This window comes from Equus quagga, chromosome 7 (genome assembly GCF_021613505.1).
Source record: "Equus quagga isolate Etosha38 chromosome 7, UCLA_HA_Equagga_1.0, whole genome shotgun sequence".
Lineage (NCBI taxonomy): Eukaryota > Metazoa > Chordata > Mammalia > Perissodactyla > Equidae > Equus > Equus quagga.
Genome location: NC_060273.1, coordinates 33,199,705 through 33,217,791, shown reverse-complemented (window position 1 = coordinate 33,217,791; position 18,087 = coordinate 33,199,705). Strand labels below are relative to the sequence as shown.

The window sequence follows — 18,087 nt, the reverse complement described above, 5'->3', positions numbered from 1 at the left end:
TGCACACAGCCCTATACGTGCACGCACAGTCATGCATGCATGTGTGCACATGCACACACAGCCATATGTGCACGTATATGCAGGCACACATGCATACACCTGCACGCATAAACTTATGCATGTACACACTCAATGCACGTACACACATGCACACTCATGCGCACACACGGAGCTTCCACGGGCAGGAGAGGAACTCTTTTATAGTCACCAGTCTGTCCCATGTCCCTGGACAGGAAGAGCCTGTGGGCTTTTGTCCTCCAGCCACGTGAGCTTGTCCACAGGTGCAGCGGCCAGCTTTGCCCGCCGCATCCATGTCGCTGGGCCAGAGTCCTTGGAGGCCGCCCTGAGATGGGCTGGGAGCAGATGCCCTGTGGGCTTTGTACCTCTCCTGAGGTGGTTCTGCCAGGCGAGCCAGGGCCTTGGGGGTTGACAGCAGTGAGCTTGTGGGGTCTCTGGCAATGCTCCTCTTAAGAGCTCGGGAAGCGTCTGGTGTGTTTGTGTTCTCTCAGCTCCCTGGTGTGTGTCAGCAAGGCCAGAACAGTCGAGGGATGGTCTGAATCAAGACTCTAGCTTTGGGTTCTGTCTTAGCAGCTTGTAGGCCCTCCCACACCCTCAAGGACACTTAGACTCCCCCCCCCCCCCCCCCCCAGTGGGAGAGGACAGCTCCATCTGCCCCAGGCTGTGCCCCCAGGCAGGAGGTCCAGGAGGGCTCCCCACCTCCAGCTCCTGCTCTCCTTAGGCCACCCTGCCTTTGAGGCCCTGACTAGAACCTGGGGTGGGTGCCCTGCTTCTCCGCCCTGCAGGACAAGGCGTAGCTGACGTCCCACACTCTTGGGTTTCTGGCTCCAGGCCGAAAGAGCCTCTCTAGGCAAGGCCACCTCTTGAGACAGCAAAGTTGACACATAGATTCTCGAGGATCTTCTGTAAGGAGCCTCACCCAGACATTCCAGACTGGGCCCCCTGGAGCTCTCATCCTGCAGGTGCTTTATTGAGGGGGCATCCAAGTGGTGACAACTTCTGAGCCAAGGACAGGCACATCCTTGCTGTCCTGCCCCCATGGTGACCGACCCATTCCTTATTTTAGCATCTGCCATTTGCAAGTTCCAATGTTAGTGTCACTGAGGGCCTTACAGCTGCAGAGAACAGAGCACAGGGCCAAACTTACTGGCCTCTTTAATAAAAAAGTCCAGGGCTGTTTGGCTTCAGGTACAGCTGGATCCAGGGGCTCAAAGGCTGTCTTCAGACTCACTCTTGGGTCTGTGCTCCAGGCTTCAGTTTCTCCTTCCTTTCTACTGGTCTCCTTCTCAGGCAGCCCCGGTAGCTTTCAGCTCACGATCTACCAGCTCAGAAGTGACAGCAGGAAGGAAGTATCTTTGTCCCAAGGGTTCAGGCTAAAGTTGGTAGAATATCTGTGGCTTGGGTCCTCACCCTACCCCTGAGCCAATCACAATTTCCAGGAGGAGGATGGGATGTTTGGACTGGCCAGACTGAGTCCTGTGCCCACCCCAGGGATGGGATCAGCCCCACTGGGGAACCCTGTGGACCGGGGTGGGCCCTGTGGGAAGGGGAGTAGCCGCTCGGTGCCAGAAACCTGGCTGCTGTCAAAGAGTCGCTTTAGGAGTCTGAGCTGTTGCTCTCATCTTGAACTGATTTACTCCACGCCTTGAACTGGAAAGAATTTGAGCAGTTTACAGAACATATGAAATTAGCTATTCGGACATCAGAAAGCCTGTCACCACCAGGAATCCAGTGAATTAAAGGCAGAAAAGGGGCTGCTGGCTAGGTAGGAAATTGGCATGGAGGTTTCTACTATTTAGGCAACAAAACTGCCATTGAGCCACCTAGCAGCCAGTGTGAGAAGGGAAAATGACTTTTAGGACTTGGTTTGAGAAGAGCAAATGCCTGTTCCACAGGAGGGCAGAGCTTTGCTTGGGCTTGGGTTCATGGGTCAGGACAGGGGCGTCCCCTAGGGACAGTGACAGGCCCTGGAGCTGTCTGGTGCTGTGCTGGGTCCCTTCTCAGAGCCTGCACATCTGTCCCAGTGCCAGCCCAGGCTCAGGTACCGAGGAGACTGCAGGAGATGTTTGTTGAGTGAACAAACAAACGCCCAGCCTGTCGTGGGGCCTGGCAGCCTGGCAGACGTGGGCCCAGTGCTGGATCCTGCGGGCCTGGGCTCTGCCCTTCGTCAGCAGCTTCCCTCTCCAGGGGCAGTCGGCCATGCCTGGGCGTTGACGTCCCAGGGACAGCCCTCAGCCCGTGCCCCTTGCTCCCGCGCCCCTGGTCAGGCCATGGAGGGTTGAGTCATGCCGAGCCCCTGCGCCCTTTGTGGCAGTGTAGGTGGAGGCTGCCCAGTGAGTGGCGAGCTCTGTGGCCCCCCGGGGGTGTGTTGAATGAATCAGTGCTTTGTGGTGGCCTCCACACGTGAGACGGCCGGGGGAGGTGGAGCCGTGAGCGAGCCCCGTGGCTTCACTGTCCCCGTCTCCTCCCCGGCCCTCCCCGCCCTGTTGGGAAGTGGGGATCAGAGCAGGGGCTGCCGGGCCTCGAAGGCCAGCGGCGGGAGCGGGGTCCGCGGCCTCCGGGCGGCCCTGGCCCGCACGGCTCTGGAACAGGCCCGCTTAGCTGCGTGAGGCTGAGTGTAAACGGAGTCCCTCTTGGGGACGCTGGGTGCCGGAGATGAGAGGGCCCCCGGTTAGAGCAGGAAGGGGCTGCCTGGCCCGTGGCCGCCTTGCGCCCTGACCGCCGTGTCCCGCAGCGCCGCGGCATGAAGGGCAAGGCCCGCAAGCTCTTCTACAAGGCCATCGTGCGCGGCAAGGAGATGATCCGCATCGGCGACTGCGCCGTCTTCCTGTCGGCCGGCCGCCCCAACCTGCCCTACATCGGCCGCATCCAGAGCATGTGGGAGTCCTGGGGCAGCAACATGGTGGTCCGCGTCAAGTGGTTCTACCACCCCGAGGAGACCAGCCCGGGCAAGCGCCTGCACGAGGGCCAGGTGGGCGCCGGGCCCAGGGCGGGGGCGGGGTGGGGCGGGTGGGGCCGGCCGGGCTCACACCGCCCCGTCTGTCGCCCGCAGCACTGGGACCAGAAGTCCGGCCGCAGCCTCCCCGCGGCCCTGCGTGCCTCCAGCCAGAGGAAGGACTTCATGGAGGTAGGAGGGCGGGGCCCCAGCCTCCGGTCCCGGGCTGCCCTGCCGGGTCCTGCCTCTGTCTGTCGCTTTCCGGCTCTTACTCTTCAGGGGTCTGTGTCTCTCTTGGTCTCTGTCTCCCAGGCTCTGTCTCTTTCAGTCTGGGTCTCTCTGGGGGTCTGTATGTCTCTGGGTCTCTGTCTCTCAGTCTCTGGGTTTCTCTGGGGATCTCTCTGTCTCTGAGTCTCCATCTCTGTGTCTCTTGGTCTTTGAGTCTCTCTCTGTCTCTAGGTGTCTCTGTGTCTTTATGTGTCTCTGACTCTGTCTCTTTGTCTCTGTGTCTCTCAGTCTCTGGTATTCTCTCTCTGTCTCTGGGTCTCTCTGTGTCTCTGTGTGTCTCTCTTTGTGTCTCAGTCTCTGGGGTTTTCTCTGTCTCTGGGTCTCTCTGTGTCTTTGTGTCTCTCCGTCTCTGTGTCTGTCGGGGGGGGTCTGTCTCTCTCGGTCTCTGGCTCTCTGCCTTCAAGGCTTTCTCTGGTCCTCTGGACCGGGGGGTCTTCCTGTCCCCTGACGCCGCCCATCATGCCCGCAGCGTGCCCTGTACCAGTCCTCCCACGTGGACGAGAATGACGTGCAGACGGTGTCGCACAAGTGCCTGGTGGTGGGCCTGGAGCAGTACGAGCAGATGCTCAAGACCAAGAAGTACCAGGACAGCGAGGGCCTGTACTACCTCGCGGGCACTTACGAGCCCACCACGGGCATGATTTTCTCCACCGACGGCGTGCCCGTGCTCTGCTGAGCGCCCGCGCCCGCCTGCCACCCAGGGCCCCTCACCATCACTGCCATGGCTCGGGGGCCACGTGCGTCGGGTGTGTGCATGCGAGTGTGCCCGTGGGTGCCCTGGCGCGCGTGAGTGTACATGTGTGTGCCTGTATGCATGCACGTGTGTGCGCACATGTGCACACGTCCCCAGCCCCTTTCCCAACTCCTCGGTGGCCCCAGGACAGGGGCTCCCCTCCGCTGCCAGCGTGGGGCTCTGCCCGCCCCCCTCGGGGCCTCCCTCCAGCACCTTGTCGCCCTCAGCAGGCGGGCCCCCCAGCCCGGGCCGCGGCACTGGGGGTCATTCGTGGGCCACCCGCAGTCCCCCCGGAGCTCCCCAGTCCTGCCCCCTTGGCACGGAGCCCACCCCAAGCCTCCCGCCGTGGGCCGGCCTCCTCCCTCAGGACGGCCTGGACTCGGGGGACGGAGCCCGGGAGGGGGCCCCGAGCCTCACACTACAGACAACCCCATGGTGCTGCAGGCCTCGCCGCCGCCCAGAGGAGGCGGCCCTCGGGACCTGTACAGTTTTATTGTACCGGCCACGAGCCCTGCCCTGTATCATACGCCTTTCCAGGAGGCCACTTTTTAATTATATATATAAAGATAAATATATATAAATATATATAAATATAAACTTTTTAAAACTGTGAAAAATAGCTATGAAATTATAAAAAAAAAACGAACACATTCTGACGTGCAGAATATTATTTTTTATTTCCTGTTAGATCGTGAGTGTCTAGCACCCAGCTTCACGGGCCCCCGTCCCCAGCACACCCCGCCCGCCCAGGTGTCCTGTCCTCGCCCCCAGGATGGAGAGAGTTAGGGAGAGCAGAGGCTGAGGGGCGAGCGAGCTGCCCCGCCGGCACTTAGCGCCCCGCGCCCAGGGCCGGGCGGCCTCGTCCAGACAATCTTAAGGGAAGGAAAAGCCAGACTTCGGTTTTGTTTTTTGGGGGAATTATTGTTTTCCTTTTTTTTTTTTTAAGTTTCTTTTGGAATTTTGTTTGTTGGCGAATTCTGTGTGATCTTTTTCATAAAAAAAAGAAAAGAAAAGAAAAAGCTATCATTGGAAAAGTACCGTTGTCTGTAGTGGCTCATTTCAGGGGCCCGGGTGGGCTCTGGGGCGGGGTGGGGCGCGGGGCCGCCCAGTCCAGTGCGCACGGGCCACACGTGGCGTTTGAAATTCAGCTCTTTTACACGAAGGGACCGGAGAAGTTTCTCGGTTGCACCGGCCACGTTTCCAGACATGGCGAATGGCTACTGTCTAGGGTAGCCGAGGTGGAGACGGTCCCCATCAGCGTAGAAAATTTACTCTTGGTCAGTGCGCGGCTGGAGGGCGCATCTCCTTTTTCTTCCTTTAAAATGCCAGCTGAGCGCGCCCAGCCACGTCCACGCCTGACAACGACGATGCTGGTGGTCTGGCCCTGAGCCGGTGCAGAAGGGAGGGGCTGCAGGGGCGGGGAGGCTGGGCCGGGGTCCTGGCGCTGCCGCCCCCTCCCTCCCCGAGGTCAGCTCCCAGCCTGACCCCGCGGTACCGCCCAGCGACCCGGTGCGCTCGGTGTGCATGGGACGCGGACGACATTCTGGGCTGTGTCATCTCAGGGCCGCGGGAAGAGGTCACAGCGGCAACTGAAAGCGTTAACACAGAAGGCGGTCAGCTCGGCTCTGGCCGGGGAAGGGCGTTTCGGAGAAACTGAGTCCCGGGCGGGGGCGGCCCCGCCCACACCGAGTCGCGGGAGGAGCAGCGCGCCGGCGACACCTGGCTGCCCCTGCGGCGTCGCCCCTCGTGGTCCCGGCCCACGTGGCCGCCCGGGGCTCCCGGGGGCGGGGCCTGCCGGTGGGTGGGTCCCCGAGCCCGCGAGGGACCTACACCAAAGAGGGGACCAACCCCACACCTCGGGGAAACTAAGGCACCGAACAGAGCGGGGATTGGGCCCCATCACACGAATCAGCAACAGAGTCGGGACTGGAGCCCAGACCCTCAGCCTCAGGACCCGGCTGAGCCCCGGGGGCGGGGCCCGGCTGACCCGAGGACACAAGGGCCACCCAGGCGCCGTCCAAACCCCAAATACCCCCGTCCTCAGCCCTCCACACAAAACCGGCCCGGCCCCCAGGTACGACACCCTCCTGCTGCCTGACGCCCCCCAACCCCAGAAACTTCAGGCCTGCGCACAGGTGGGCCCTACAGCCGGGAAGGCAGGGCCCAGCTCTGAGGGTGGCCTTGTCCTGCCAGGCCCCCCCTGCCCCCAGATGGCGGCGGTAGCCCTGCCCACATAGATGCTGCTCTGGAGGCGGCGGTGGGGCATCTCTGCCTTCATCTTTTAATGGCCAGTGCGGTACAGTCAGTGGACAGACACGTGGACAGGACACAGTGGGGGGGTGGGCACGGCTGCGCCGTGGGTGTGCAAGGGCAGGCCAGGCGCCCCCTGGAAAAGCCCGTCTTTGGCAGGATGCTCTGGAGGGTCCGGGCTTGCGTGGGACCTCTGCCCCTCCTGACTTTCCTGGGACTGGTGGGCATGTCACATCCCTCCTTGGGCCTCGTCCCATGTGGAGCAAGGCCTGGGTCAAGCTGACTTCAGTCAGGGCGTGGGGCCCTGCTCTGTGGCCCCCATACTGTGCCCACTCCTGTATCACGGTCACAGGAGGAGTCCGTGGAGGGGCCGGAGAAGTCGATGGGGGTCCCCAGTCAGGCACAGACCCCCCCAGGCCCGCAGCCTCAGGTGGGTGCCGGGGTGGGTGGCATGGGTGTGCCCAGCTGTGGGTGCACCAAAGCCGTGGTCACAGAGGGGCCGGTGTGGACCGCGGTCCGAGCCCGTCCAAACCCGGGCTACGATCCCATTATGGCAGATGCGTTCTGTTCTGGAGAACCAGCATTTGAGAGCAGGGGACAGGCAGAGGCCGTGGGGTAACAAGGCTGGGGATGGACCCTCTCCACTGAGGTCTTCACGCTCAGGACGAGGGGCCCCCATGAAGGAAGGGCTGGCTCAGGTGCACCCTCACAGGTGCCACGGATGGTGTGAAGGGGGGCGGGGGCCTCCAGGCGGGGACACTGGCTGGTGTCTGCTCTCCTGGGTGGGGATGGCTGTGAGTGACCCCCCAGGGCTGGGGCCCCTGGGTGCAGCCAGAGGGCGCAGGGCTGGCGGGGCCCCGGGTGGCAGCAGGCACTGCAGGTGGCGGGCCCGGCTCAGGGCCCGGCGGGGAGCGAGGCGTTGGCGGTGGCGGGGAAGCAGCTGCGGCGGGTGCCCCGCGTGAGGCTGTAGGTACCGTAGGCCACGGCCGAGCCCAGCGTCAGCCCCGTCATGTAGGACACGGTCATGGTGTTCCCTGTGGACGAGGCCGGACTGAGCCCGAGGGATGGAGGGACGGAGGGACGGGGCAGTGTGCGGCCCTCGGGGGACCACGGCGGTGACCGCCGCCCGCTCCCGGGAGGTGGCTATCTGAGGACTGTCCCCCGTTTGAACACATGGGGCGCCCCAGGCCCTGCTTGCTTCCTTTTATCTCCAGCCTCCCATCTCCACAGCCTCCTCGTCCCAGACACCGTGGGGTGTCTGCTGGGCATCTCCAACCTCCCAGAGCTGGTCCCCAAATCCAGTGCCCCTCCCACCACGCCCCCTCCCCAGCTCAGTGGACGCCAATCCAAGCTTGTTCCCCTGAGCGGCAAGCCCCAATCTGGGGAGTCCTTCTTGATCCCGTGTCCCTTTCTCACACCCTGTCTCCCAGTCTGTCAGCCGGGCCTACGGGCTCTCCTGTCAAAACAGATCCAGGATCCCACGGCACCCCCACCCTGGTCCAAGCCCATGGCCTCTTGGGCCAGGACTGTTGCAGTAGCTCCTCACTGATGCCCTTTCTCTGCCTGGTCCCTCTTCGCTGTCTGAGCAGCACCAAAGGGGTCGACAGTCAGACCCTGTCCCTCCTCCGTACCCAGCCTCACAGCGACCCTCCCACCTCCTCCCTCCCCCGCCCTTGGCACACACTGCTGCTTCTGCCTCAGGGCCTTTGCACATGCTATTCCCACTTCCTGGAATGCTCTTCCCTTGCATTATCATGTGGCTGACTCCCTCACTACTTCCTCTAGGTCTTGGCTCAAAAGTCACCTCCTCAGCGAAGCCTTCCCAGACTGCTCAGCTCCTCTGGGATCATTGTTTTATCACCACTGTCTCCCCAGCACCTAGAACAGTGCTTGGAGGGGGGCTCCCGAGCTGTCCCCCGGGCAGGCCAAGCGGGGCCTCACCTGCCAGCTCCCGCTGCTTGGGGCTCACTTTGCCGGCCGCCAGGATCATGGGCACGCTGCCGAAGTAGCCGTTGCTGATGCCCATGAGCAGCGAGAACACGCAGGGCCAGGCGGGGTGGCGGAGGGCGGGCGCGCCGCTCGGGTACACGCACAGGATGAAGAGCGGGATGAAGACCAAGCGCAGGCAGGCGCAGGCCAGCAGGTGCGGGCCCCGCCAGTCCACCGGCAGGGCCGCCAGGATCTGCGGGGAGCCCGGCGTGAGGGCCCACTGGCCTGGCCCATCCCCTGGACCCCCGGACCCCTCCTTACAGCCGGCATAGGCCTGCCGCAGGCCCGGACCCATCGCCACCCTGCCCACGTCCCCCTGTCAGTCCTCATGGCACCTTTGCGGGCGGGGGCCCTGGAGAAATGAGGACACCGCGGCCCAGAGGGTCACGCCCAGTTGTGTCACCTCGCACAGCGGGAGCACCAGGACGGGCAGCTGGGCCAGCTAAGGAAGCCGCGCTCCCTCTCGAAGCACAGACTTGTTTCCTGGTCCTCTAGCTGTGTGACTGCACGCAAATGGCTTGCCCTCTCTGAGCCTCTTCTGCGTTCATCTAGAGAAGGCCTGACCCAGAAATGGCAGCTTTGTTCCGGCTCCCGCCCCCACCCTGCACTCGTGTGGGGCAGGAGGACGGCCCTGGGGACACGGCTGACACCCAGAGCACTCTGGGGTCAGTTGGGGGCCACCCTCCGAGGCCGTGATCTCGAACGGCACCCTTGCTTGATTCCACCCTCCCCACCAGGCATCGTCAGCGCCGGGCCTGCCCCGCCCTGGGGACCCTCCCGCGGTGGCCCTGTGGTCTGACGGCTCTGCCAGTGGCATCCTGTCCCCCCTGTCCCCCACCGCCACCAGGGCCAGGGGCCGGGGTCGGGGCGGCAGCCCACCTTGCCCACGAAGTCAGAGAGGTTGAAGACGGCCATGATGAGGATGGGCAGCCACTCGCCCAGGATGCAGTGGCGGATCTCGGACTCGAGACCCGGGAACAGGCACAGCGTGATGAAGTAAGTGACGGCGATGGACAGCATGTCGGCCCAGATGACGCGGGCCACCACGTAGCGGTGCAGCAGCAGGGCTGTGGGTGGCAGGCCGCGGGTCAGGGGACAGCGCCCTGCAGGGCCCCCCGCCCGCCCGCTGGCCCGAGTGCCACCCCCGGCCCCACCTCTGAAGGAGGGCCAGCTCCGCTTGACTCTCCGCTGAGGCACGTCAAAGCGCGTGTAGGCTCCCCCGCGGCCGCTGGTCACCTCGTGGGCCGGGCTGTCCTTCGGGGACCCACAGTTGGCCGGGGCTGGGCCTTGGTGCTCCTGGAGGGAGGGCGACGTGGGACGGGGTTTGGGCGGCAGGCTCCTCGAGGCCTCCTGCCCACCCTCCCTTCCTCGCTGCTCTTCAAACACCCAGCCTCTGAGCCTCCGCACAGGCTCTTCCCTCTGTTCCCACACCCTTCCTGTGAATCTTCACATCTCTCCCTCCACACGGCTCAGGTCTCAGCCCAGAAGCCACTCCTTGGGGCACCTCCCTGACTATTAAGGGGGCCCCTAGTTTCCCTCCTTTCTTGTGTGGGCCTGGTCACAGCACGCCACCCTCTGGCCGTCTGTAGATCTCTGGGCGCCATGGGGGACCACGTCTCTGGCTCACTGCAGTGTCTCCGGCTGAGGGCTCAAGTGACTCGCTGGATCAACGTCTGTGACAAGCCTGGCTGCCCCGCCATGCCCTCCGAGGGCCGGCCCCCTGCGCCTGATCCTACAGGGACCCTGGAGCACCCCCATCCTGCATCCCCCATGCCCTCCCCAGCACCTGCCGCCACCAGAGGGCACGCTGCTCTCCAGCCAGGGGGCGCCGGCCACGGATGCGCGGGCCCCCACGGGCGCCAACCCCGGTCCCCGGGCCGCGGACTCACGAAGCGGACGTCCCCGGCGGCGACGTCGTGGTGCACGCGGTAGCGGGGCCCGGCCGGGCGGCAGTCGCGGGGCCGAGCCGTGTGGCGGCGCACGAAGCGGCTGCGGCGCACGAGCAGGTGCAGCAGGCAGCAGAGCAGCTCGAGGCCGGCGGACAGCAGGAAGAAGATGAGCGTGCTGGCGCGCTCGTCCGGCAGCAGCAGCTTCGTGAGGATGCGGCTCAGGGACACCATCACGCCCGCCGTGCCTGGGGGTGACGCGACGGGGCATGGCCTGGGCCCGCCCTCTCCATGCAGCCCCGCCCTCCACACTCAGCCCCGCCCTCCACACTCAGCCCCGCCCTCACCACTCAGCCCCGCCCTCACCACTCAGCCCCGCCCCCTCCACTCAGCCCCGCCCCTGCACTCAGCCCCGCCCCCTCCACTCAGCCCCGCCCCCTCCACTCAGCCCCGCCCTCACCACTCAGCCCCGCCCCCTGGTCCCCTGCCCCCAGGTTTGGGCTGCCCCCACTCCAGGCCGGCCCAGCTTCCACCCCAGTCGGCACAGCCCCACCCCCAGAAGGTGCCGCTCGGACCACCCCTCCCTGCCCTGCTGTCTGCCGCACACACACCCCCAGAGCATGGATTGAGTGCATGCTGTGTGCCACCACTATCCTGCCCTGAGGACATAGTGGGGACAGCTCACAGGCTCTTCCTTCCCAGGGCTGGGGGGAGAGGGTCACAAAAGTCACAGGAAAACTCCAACAATTGTGCATGATGAGGGGGCACGCGGTGACTGGGGCATGGCTGGGTGAGCTCTGTATGATCCAGTTTGAGGAGCTGAAGGATGTGGGGGGGCTTGGAACGGTGTGGGGGACAGCTTGAGGTTGGGGGGGCGGTGGGGGGCATGGCAGAAAGCACGGCCTCCGGCAGCATTTGGGGGGTTTCGTCTGAGGGTGACCATGAGCCACTGGGCAGTGTCTGGCAGAGGCGGGTCATGGCCACTGTGGGCCACCCTGAGGGTGAGCAGGAGTCCGAGCAAATCTTTTTTGGGGGGCCCCTGGCTACGGAAGCCACCCCAAATGGGCGTGCCAGCACCATTCTGGCAGCTGCAGCACCCTCGTCTGCACGACAAATGTGTCTGGCCCACAGAAGTTCCTCTGCCTGCCTGCTGCCTTGCTGGCACCCAAGTCCACAGCCGAGAGGCCGGGAGCCCTGGGGGCATCCAGTTGACCTCATCGTAGGGAGATGGGGCAGAAAGCCCCAAAGGGGAGGAATGGGGACCAGAGCCCACATGGTCCGGGCCTGGGCCCAGCAGCCTGCCTGGACAGCATGGCTGACCCCAGCCCGTCGAGGCATGCCAGGAAGAGGGGGGACAACTGGAGGATGGTGGTTCAAAGCGTGGGGCCCCTGAAGCATGGGGCTGGGCTAAGGGTGCTGCTGCCCCTGTGCAGAGAGGGGTGGCAGGGCAAGAGGAGGTCGGTCGCCTGGATCAGGGGCTGGGGTGAGGAGCCGGCCTGGAGGGCATGTCCGCACGCCTTGGAGAAGGACGGGGTGCTGGTAAGTTTCGGTTCCGGGCACAGGGGGCCGTGTGCTGAGCAGGGGCGGGTGGGAGAGGATGAGGTGGGCTTGGGAAGGGAGGTCTGAGAAGCCAGGTGGGGGAGCCAAGCAGGGGGTGAGGGGCTCCAAGGAGAGCTTGGCGACATCCTGGGTATGAAGGGGCTCACCCCGTACACACATCACAGCCATGCCCCTCCCATCTGGGAGACCCCAGCAGCCAGGCGAGGGGAGGCGTTGGTCACTGTCCCCAGCCCAGGAGGCCTGGAGCTTGTGAGCCTGGTCTTGGTTGGGGGCACATCGTGGGGGGTCCCTAGGAAGAGGCTTCCAGAGCCGACAGCCCCTGCCCCTCCTGGGCTTGCAGATACTCACTCTCCCCGGTCATCACCCCTTGGGTGTACCTCTTGGGCAGCATCCCTGTGTACCCGTAGAAGCTGGATTGCTGCACTTAAGAGAGAGAGAGAGGAGGGACCATGAGACACCGCTTATCAGCCGCCAGCTTGGAACGAAATTCCAGTCTGAGGACACCGTGCTGGCGAGTGTGCACGGTCGGGGATGCTAACGCCACTGGCGGCGGAGGGATATGGTCCCACCACCCTCCACGTAGTGCGTGTCCTGCCCCCCACAGCCCCCCGGGGCTGGCCAGACTCCTGGACTATCTCTGGATGATGGGAAAATGGGCAGAAATGACACATGGCCCTTCTGGACAAGGGCGTGAAAAGCGCACGTGGACTTCCAGCCTTTCTTTCTTCCCCCCAGTGGGGTGACCAAAGGCCACGTGTCACAGACAGGGGCCGCAGTCAACCTGAGTCCCGAGCGACTGCATGGAGCAGAGCCGCCCGTGACGTGCTGGGCATGCAGCGAGAGCCGGACGCAAGTCTTGTTCTGTGAAGCCACTGAGATTTCCGGGTCACTTGAGACTAGAGTGTAACCTCTCTCAGTCAACAATCGGCAATCTGAGGGAAGGGCCTGCGGAGTTCATTCTATTATTCTCGCACCCTTTCTGTAGGTTTGAAATATTTTCAAAATAAAAAGCTTTAAAATAATTAGTTTGGAAGCCACTACCCAAGAAAAACACGGTGACATAGTGACATGTGCAAGATGGTCCTTGAAGGCCAGGTTATATCGAGAAACCGGGGAACTGCTCCAGGGTCCATGTGGTACCCGGGGGGTGTGGACATGTGCACAGTGCATGTGCTCTGGCACTGTGTGTGCATGCGTGTGGGGCAGTTGCTCTTTCTGTGCACCATGTGTGTGCACGCATGTGCTCTGTGCGTGCTCTGTGTGTGAGCACGCGCGTGGGGGCAGGTGCTGTGTGTGAGTACGCATGTGGAGTGTGCCTGTGGACACGTCCCGGCCTGGAGCCCGGCTCGTCTCGTGTCACACGCACCCCACACGCGAACGGGGCGGGATGCACGGCTACGGTGGCACTCCGACGCTGGGCCCCAGCCCGCCCGGCCCTACCTGTGCAGCCGAAGGCCACAGTGCCCACAGCGGCCAGGTTGATGGCATACGCCTGGTCGTGAGAGAAGAGCTGCAGCCACACGTCACAGATGCTGACGAACAGGAGGGGGCCCAAGGCCAGGAGGTAGCCTGCGGGGGAGAAGCCGGAGCGGGGGGCCATGAGCAGCTGGGGGGGCTCCCCCTCATCCCACCCCTCCTGTGGAGCCAGCTCTGAGAGGCCTCTCTCTCTGCCCTTCCCTTTAACTCCGGGAGGGCCAGGGCCAGGATCTAAGAGGGCCACTTGGAAGGCTTCCTGGAGGAGGTGTCGTTGGAGCTGGGCCTTGAAGCTGGAGGTCGCCATGAAGACGGACGGGAAAGGAAGAGCAGACCAGGCCACGGAAGAGCGTGGGCCTGGACACACTGTGGGGTGCACAAGCGCCCCCCTTCCCCGGGGCCAGGGATCCTTGTCACGTGTGCACCGCTGCAGGCCTGACCCTACACTCATTCAGCGAACCCCACATATTCTGTTTCACAGGTCGGGAGAGGGAAGCACAGACAGGAAGGGGGTGAGGGAGGGGCCGGGCAGGTGGGCACCAGGACCTGGGGGGGGCGGCGGCGCGTACCGGCGGTGATCCTGGTGTGCAGGCTCAGTCTCTCCACGAGCGCGTTGTTCAGGAGCACGGCCACCAGTGCCACCAAGATGTAGGTGAGGCTCATATCGAACACAATCGAGGTCCCTGCGGGGGTCGGCCAGCCACAGGTGCTCAGGGGGAGCCCACCCCCACTAGGCGCTGCCTCCTCGCTCTGCCCAAGAGGGGCTGACGGCCCAGAGAGGGTGAGCGGCTGCCCTGCGGTCACTCAGCAATTCACTGCCGAGCCAGGATTTGAATAACACGGGTTCCCCAGCAGGGTCCTGCCCATGGGGTTTCCAGAGGGCGGCGGGTGTAGGGAGGCGTGACTCGGGGGACCCACCTGGGTACTTGTGATGCAGGAAATCCACGTCGGTGATGAAGCTGTTGTATGGCAGTAGGAAGCCCACGCCAGCCAGCAGCATCGCAAAGTAGATGGCGTGGTAGGGATCGTCCGGGACTGGCTCCTCCACCGCTAAACCCAGAGACACCAGGTGAGAATGGACCAGCCCACGCATGGCCACGGCCGCCACGCCAGGGCCGCAGTCCATCACTGTGGCCACAGTGTACCACAGCACCCAACCCCGTGACAACCATCACCACGTCCACGGTCTGTCATCACCTTGGCCACCGTGTCCACCAGCATCATGGCGGCCATCACGCTGCCTTCTGTCCATCCCCACCGCCGTGGCTGCAATGCCGCTGCATCACGGCCATTATCATCACTGTCATGGCCACTGCGGTCACCTTCATTGTCACTATAACTAGGGTGATTGGCTGTATAGCTGCCACCAGCATCATGGCCACCATCACCATGGCCACTGTCCACCACCAAGAGGCCACTGCCACCACGACTATGAGCCTCGCGGCCACCGAAGCAGCCAGCTGGACAGATGGTGGGACGGCCTTCTGAAGACGCAGCTCAGGGGCCAGCTTGTGGGGCGGTGGCAGCATCCCCCAGGAGGCTCGAAATGAGTCTGATACGTGGGGTGACTCTCTCAGGGCCAGCAGCCTTGTGTCTGGGGACCACGGGGTGGATGTGGCATGGGACCGCTTACTATGACCTTTAGAGATCCACCAGCAAGACGCCCAAGTGCCAAAGGGAGGAAGGATGCTAACCCGAGACACGAGCATCCCGTCGCCCTGGAAACTAAGACGGCCGCCCTGCCCCTCCGGGCTCCTCCCGCCCCAACCGCCAGGCACGGAAGAGGGCACTGTCCTGGCCGTGGCGACTGGTCCTGCCCATCCAAGGGAAAAAGGAAGGATGTGCCCGGAGTCTCGGAGGACTTCTGCTCCCTGTGACGGACGTCAATGGAAAACAACACAACCCAACCCCAGCAGGACTGCTAGCGGCCAGAACCTTCAGGAATGGAGGTTGGGGTCAAAGAACCAGGACCAGCCGAGGCGCCTAGGGGGCACAGGGGGCTACAGAATGGGAATAGGAAGATGGTGGTTGTAAATACCAGCCGTGACCACGCGACCGGTCACAGACACGAGGACCGCAACGGCTATGAGCGTTTCTTCCCTGTTTTGACATGAAATGTCTGCGCGTGTGTGTTAACCAAATATCTTTGTGTTATTCCCTCTCTTGTCCCCTTCTCACCTACCATAAGATGTGTAATAGTTAACTTTGTATCTCAGTATCTGAGTTACAGGGTCTCAAAGGGGATGTGTGCAGCCGGCCCGGTGGCGCAGCGGTTAAGTGCGCATGTTCCGCTTCGGTGGCCCAGGGTTCACCTGTTTGGATCCCGGGTGCGGACATGGCACACCTTGGCAAGCCACGCTATGGCAGGCGTCCCACATATAAAACAGAGGAAGATGGGCATGGATGTTAGCTCAGGGCCAGTCTTCCTCAGCAAAAAGAGGAGGATTGACAGCAGATGTTAGTTCAGGGCTAATCTTCCTCAAAAAAAAAACAAAACGGGGGGTTGTGTAACAGCACACAGGATTTGGCATCTTCTGTGGAAAGGCTTGGGGTGGTGTTGGTTGTACAGGGGTTAGTTACATCATGCGAGGTGGTGGCACGACTTTGCTAGTGCCTTTATTTGGAGATAAAGCGTGGTTTAAGGAGCTGTGTATGGGAGCCAAGCTGGCAAAGGGTGGACTGTGACGGTCGGTTGTATGGGTCCACTTGGCAGGCCGAATAGTCCCCAGTGGTTCAGTCAAGCACTGATCGAGATGCTGCCGCCTCCTTAGTGGACTTTAAATTAATCAAGAGGGAAATCGCTCCGGGTGGGCCTGACCTAATCAGGCAAGACCTTTAGGTCTTCCCAGCACTCAGAGACCCCCAACAGCTCGTGCCTGTGGGGTTTCAGCCTGTTTGTGATCTTCCTTCCCGACCACCTGCCTTACGGACTCCAACTTAGCCAGCCTCTACATCACCAAGCCCATTTCCTGCCATAAACCCGTATGTGAACGTACAGATCTAAGGTTGTAGGTATTGACAGCCCTCTGTCTGTCTCCCCTCTGTCTGTCCATCTCCTACGGCCTCTCTTTCTCTGGGTGAGCCACCGAGTGACTGATCCAGCCACTGTCAGCAACGCCAGTACAGTTCAAACCGCCCCTGTCACGGCCACAACGGCCGCCATCCACGTCTATGGCCGTGGCTGCACACGCCACACGCTATCTCTGGCCACACCTGACCAGGAGAAGTCTGGCACTTCAGGGACGGCCCCGAGCTGGCTCTGTGCACGCACTCAGGAGGAGCGAGGCCATCCCAGCCCACCCCGGGGCTCGTCCGGCAGAACCTCCATTCCCCATCTGCAAAGAGAGGGGATGGGGCCAGGGAACAAGCCCCCATTTCTGAGCCTGCAGGGATGCTAGTACAGTCCAGACCCCCAAACACAGCTCTCACGTATGGGGGCCCTGAGTCCCAGGACAGTCCCAAGCAACGGCTTACGGATTCTTTCCCAAGCACACTGAAGGTGGCACCAGGAGCATTCTCTTTCACAGATGAAGAAACCAAGCCCAGAGAATGGTGACCTACCCCAGGCCCCCAAGCAGGCGGGGGATGCGACCTGGGGTTGAGCCCGAATCTGTCTGACTCCAGATTCACGCGCCGCCCACTCTGCAAGTCTGAACTCACAGGCACCTGGCCTATTTCCTTGAGGTGCGGAAACCGAGACTCAGAGAGGTTTAGGCCCTTGCCCAAGGTCATACAGCCGGATGGAAAATCAGGTCTCGGAACCTCACGGCCATCCTCCTCCTTTTTGGCACGTTCCCATCTGCCCTGAAGTGAGGCGTGGCTTGCTCTGGCCAATGAAATGTGACCAAAGTGGCCTGTGTCACTTCCAGATGGAAGTTTTACGTGCAGTCTGGGTCAGTGCGTGGTTCACCAGCTGCCCTTTCTGCTGCCTGGTGGTCATGGGAGCCCCCGTAAGACGGAGCCTCCGCAGCCTGGCTCAGTGACTGCACGGGGCACACGGCATTGGGCTGGAGGCACGGAGCCGGCGGGCTTGTTTCTTACGCAGCATATCCAGTCCGGCCTGCCTACTCCATGCCCACCCCAGACTCCTGTCCCCCAGGCCCCGAGGGCTCACGTGCCCAGGTCCTGTTCGGGGCCAAACACACGCCCTGCCCACACCCTCACTCACCAGAGTCTGGAGAAACTGGGGTGCCCCCGGGCCCATCAGCCTGGCCTCGAGCAGTACCCACTGCCACCTCCTCCAGCTGGCCGCCGTCGAAGCTGAAGCTCATGACCATGCTCCTGTCCCACGGGCTTGCTGTACCAGCTTCCTGGAGCCGCTGGCTTCCCACGGAGCCCATGGCTGCCCGTGCTGTTGGGGGGAGAGGAGAGGAGGCGAGATGAGGGGGTGACGAGGAGGGACCCCCACGCCCCATGGCTGAGCCCCGAGCCTGCACCGCCCCCTGCCGGAGCTGTCCTCACAATTCCTTCCACCGATTTCGAAACAGCGCCATGAAGGGCGCAAACCCAAGCGGACGAGTGACATCGCATGATCTGTGTCAAGAAGCCCAGCCTCACTGCAGTGGGGAGCAATGACCGAGGCCTGTGTGTGGGTGGCGGCAGTGGCCTCGGAGGCCTGCACGGGGGTGGTGGCAGTGGGCATGGAGGCCTGCCTGGGGGTGACGGCAGTGGGCAGGGAGAGAAATCAATGGAGCGAAGAAATATTTGGGAGGTGGAACGCCAGGACTTGGTGAGCAGTCAGAACGCAGACACTAGTGAACACTTCGTGTGCCAGCTCTGTGCTCAGTGTCCCACGTATCGTCTCCGTCTGGGAGGGATGCTGACAGTCACTCATTTTACAGCCAAGGAAAACGAGGGTGAGACAGTCACTCCCCCTTGCCCCGTCACCCCACTCTCACAGGCTGTCAGGGGTGGAGCCCGGACCCAAACACAGGCCTGTGGGACACCCCAGGCCA

General features: G+C 62.8%; 2 protein-coding genes across 2 annotated transcripts in view; one reads left to right on the top strand and one right to left on the bottom strand.

Moving 5' to 3' along the window:
- The window catches only part of TNRC18 (trinucleotide repeat containing 18), an 83,949-nt gene extending 78,941 nt beyond the window's left edge, over window positions 1-5,008 (top strand). Inside the window, exons 29-31 of the mRNA XM_046665464.1 lie at window positions 2,753-2,989; window positions 3,071-3,145; window positions 3,711-5,008. Coding sequence (XP_046521420.1) covers window positions 2,753-2,989; window positions 3,071-3,145; window positions 3,711-3,917 — 519 coding nt within the window. The 3' untranslated portion in view covers window positions 3,918-5,008. The remainder of the gene's footprint in view (window positions 1-2,752; window positions 2,990-3,070; window positions 3,146-3,710) is intronic.
- A 1,847-nt stretch (window positions 5,009-6,855) lies between these two features.
- Window positions 6,856-17,472, bottom strand: SLC29A4 (solute carrier family 29 member 4). The gene is made up of 10 exons (XM_046668265.1): window positions 17,301-17,472; window positions 14,051-14,182; window positions 13,702-13,815; window positions 13,100-13,228; window positions 12,008-12,082; window positions 10,103-10,347; window positions 9,368-9,509; window positions 9,093-9,280; window positions 8,166-8,406; window positions 6,856-7,258 (listed from the first exon to the last, which is right to left on the bottom strand). Exons 1-10 carry the CDS (start codon window positions 17,470-17,472, stop codon window positions 7,119-7,121), a joined length of 1,578 nt encoding a protein of 525 aa, XP_046524221.1. The 3' UTR covers window positions 6,856-7,118.
- Window positions 17,473-18,087: the final 615 nt, after the last annotated feature.

Coding starts and splice junctions, on each gene's coding strand:
- SLC29A4 (XM_046668265.1), bottom strand. CDS start 17,472: ATGGGCTCCGTGGGAAGCCAGCGGCTCCAGGAAGCTGGTACAGCAAGC. Junction 12,083..13,099: donor TGTGGCCTTCGGCTGCACAG/GTAGGGCCGGGC, acceptor CTCTCTCTTAAG/TGCAGCAATCCAGCTTCTAC. Junction 7,259..8,165: donor CAAGCAGCGGGAGCTGGCAG/GTGAGGCCCCGC, acceptor CCTCGTCCACAG/GGAACACCATGACCGTGTCC.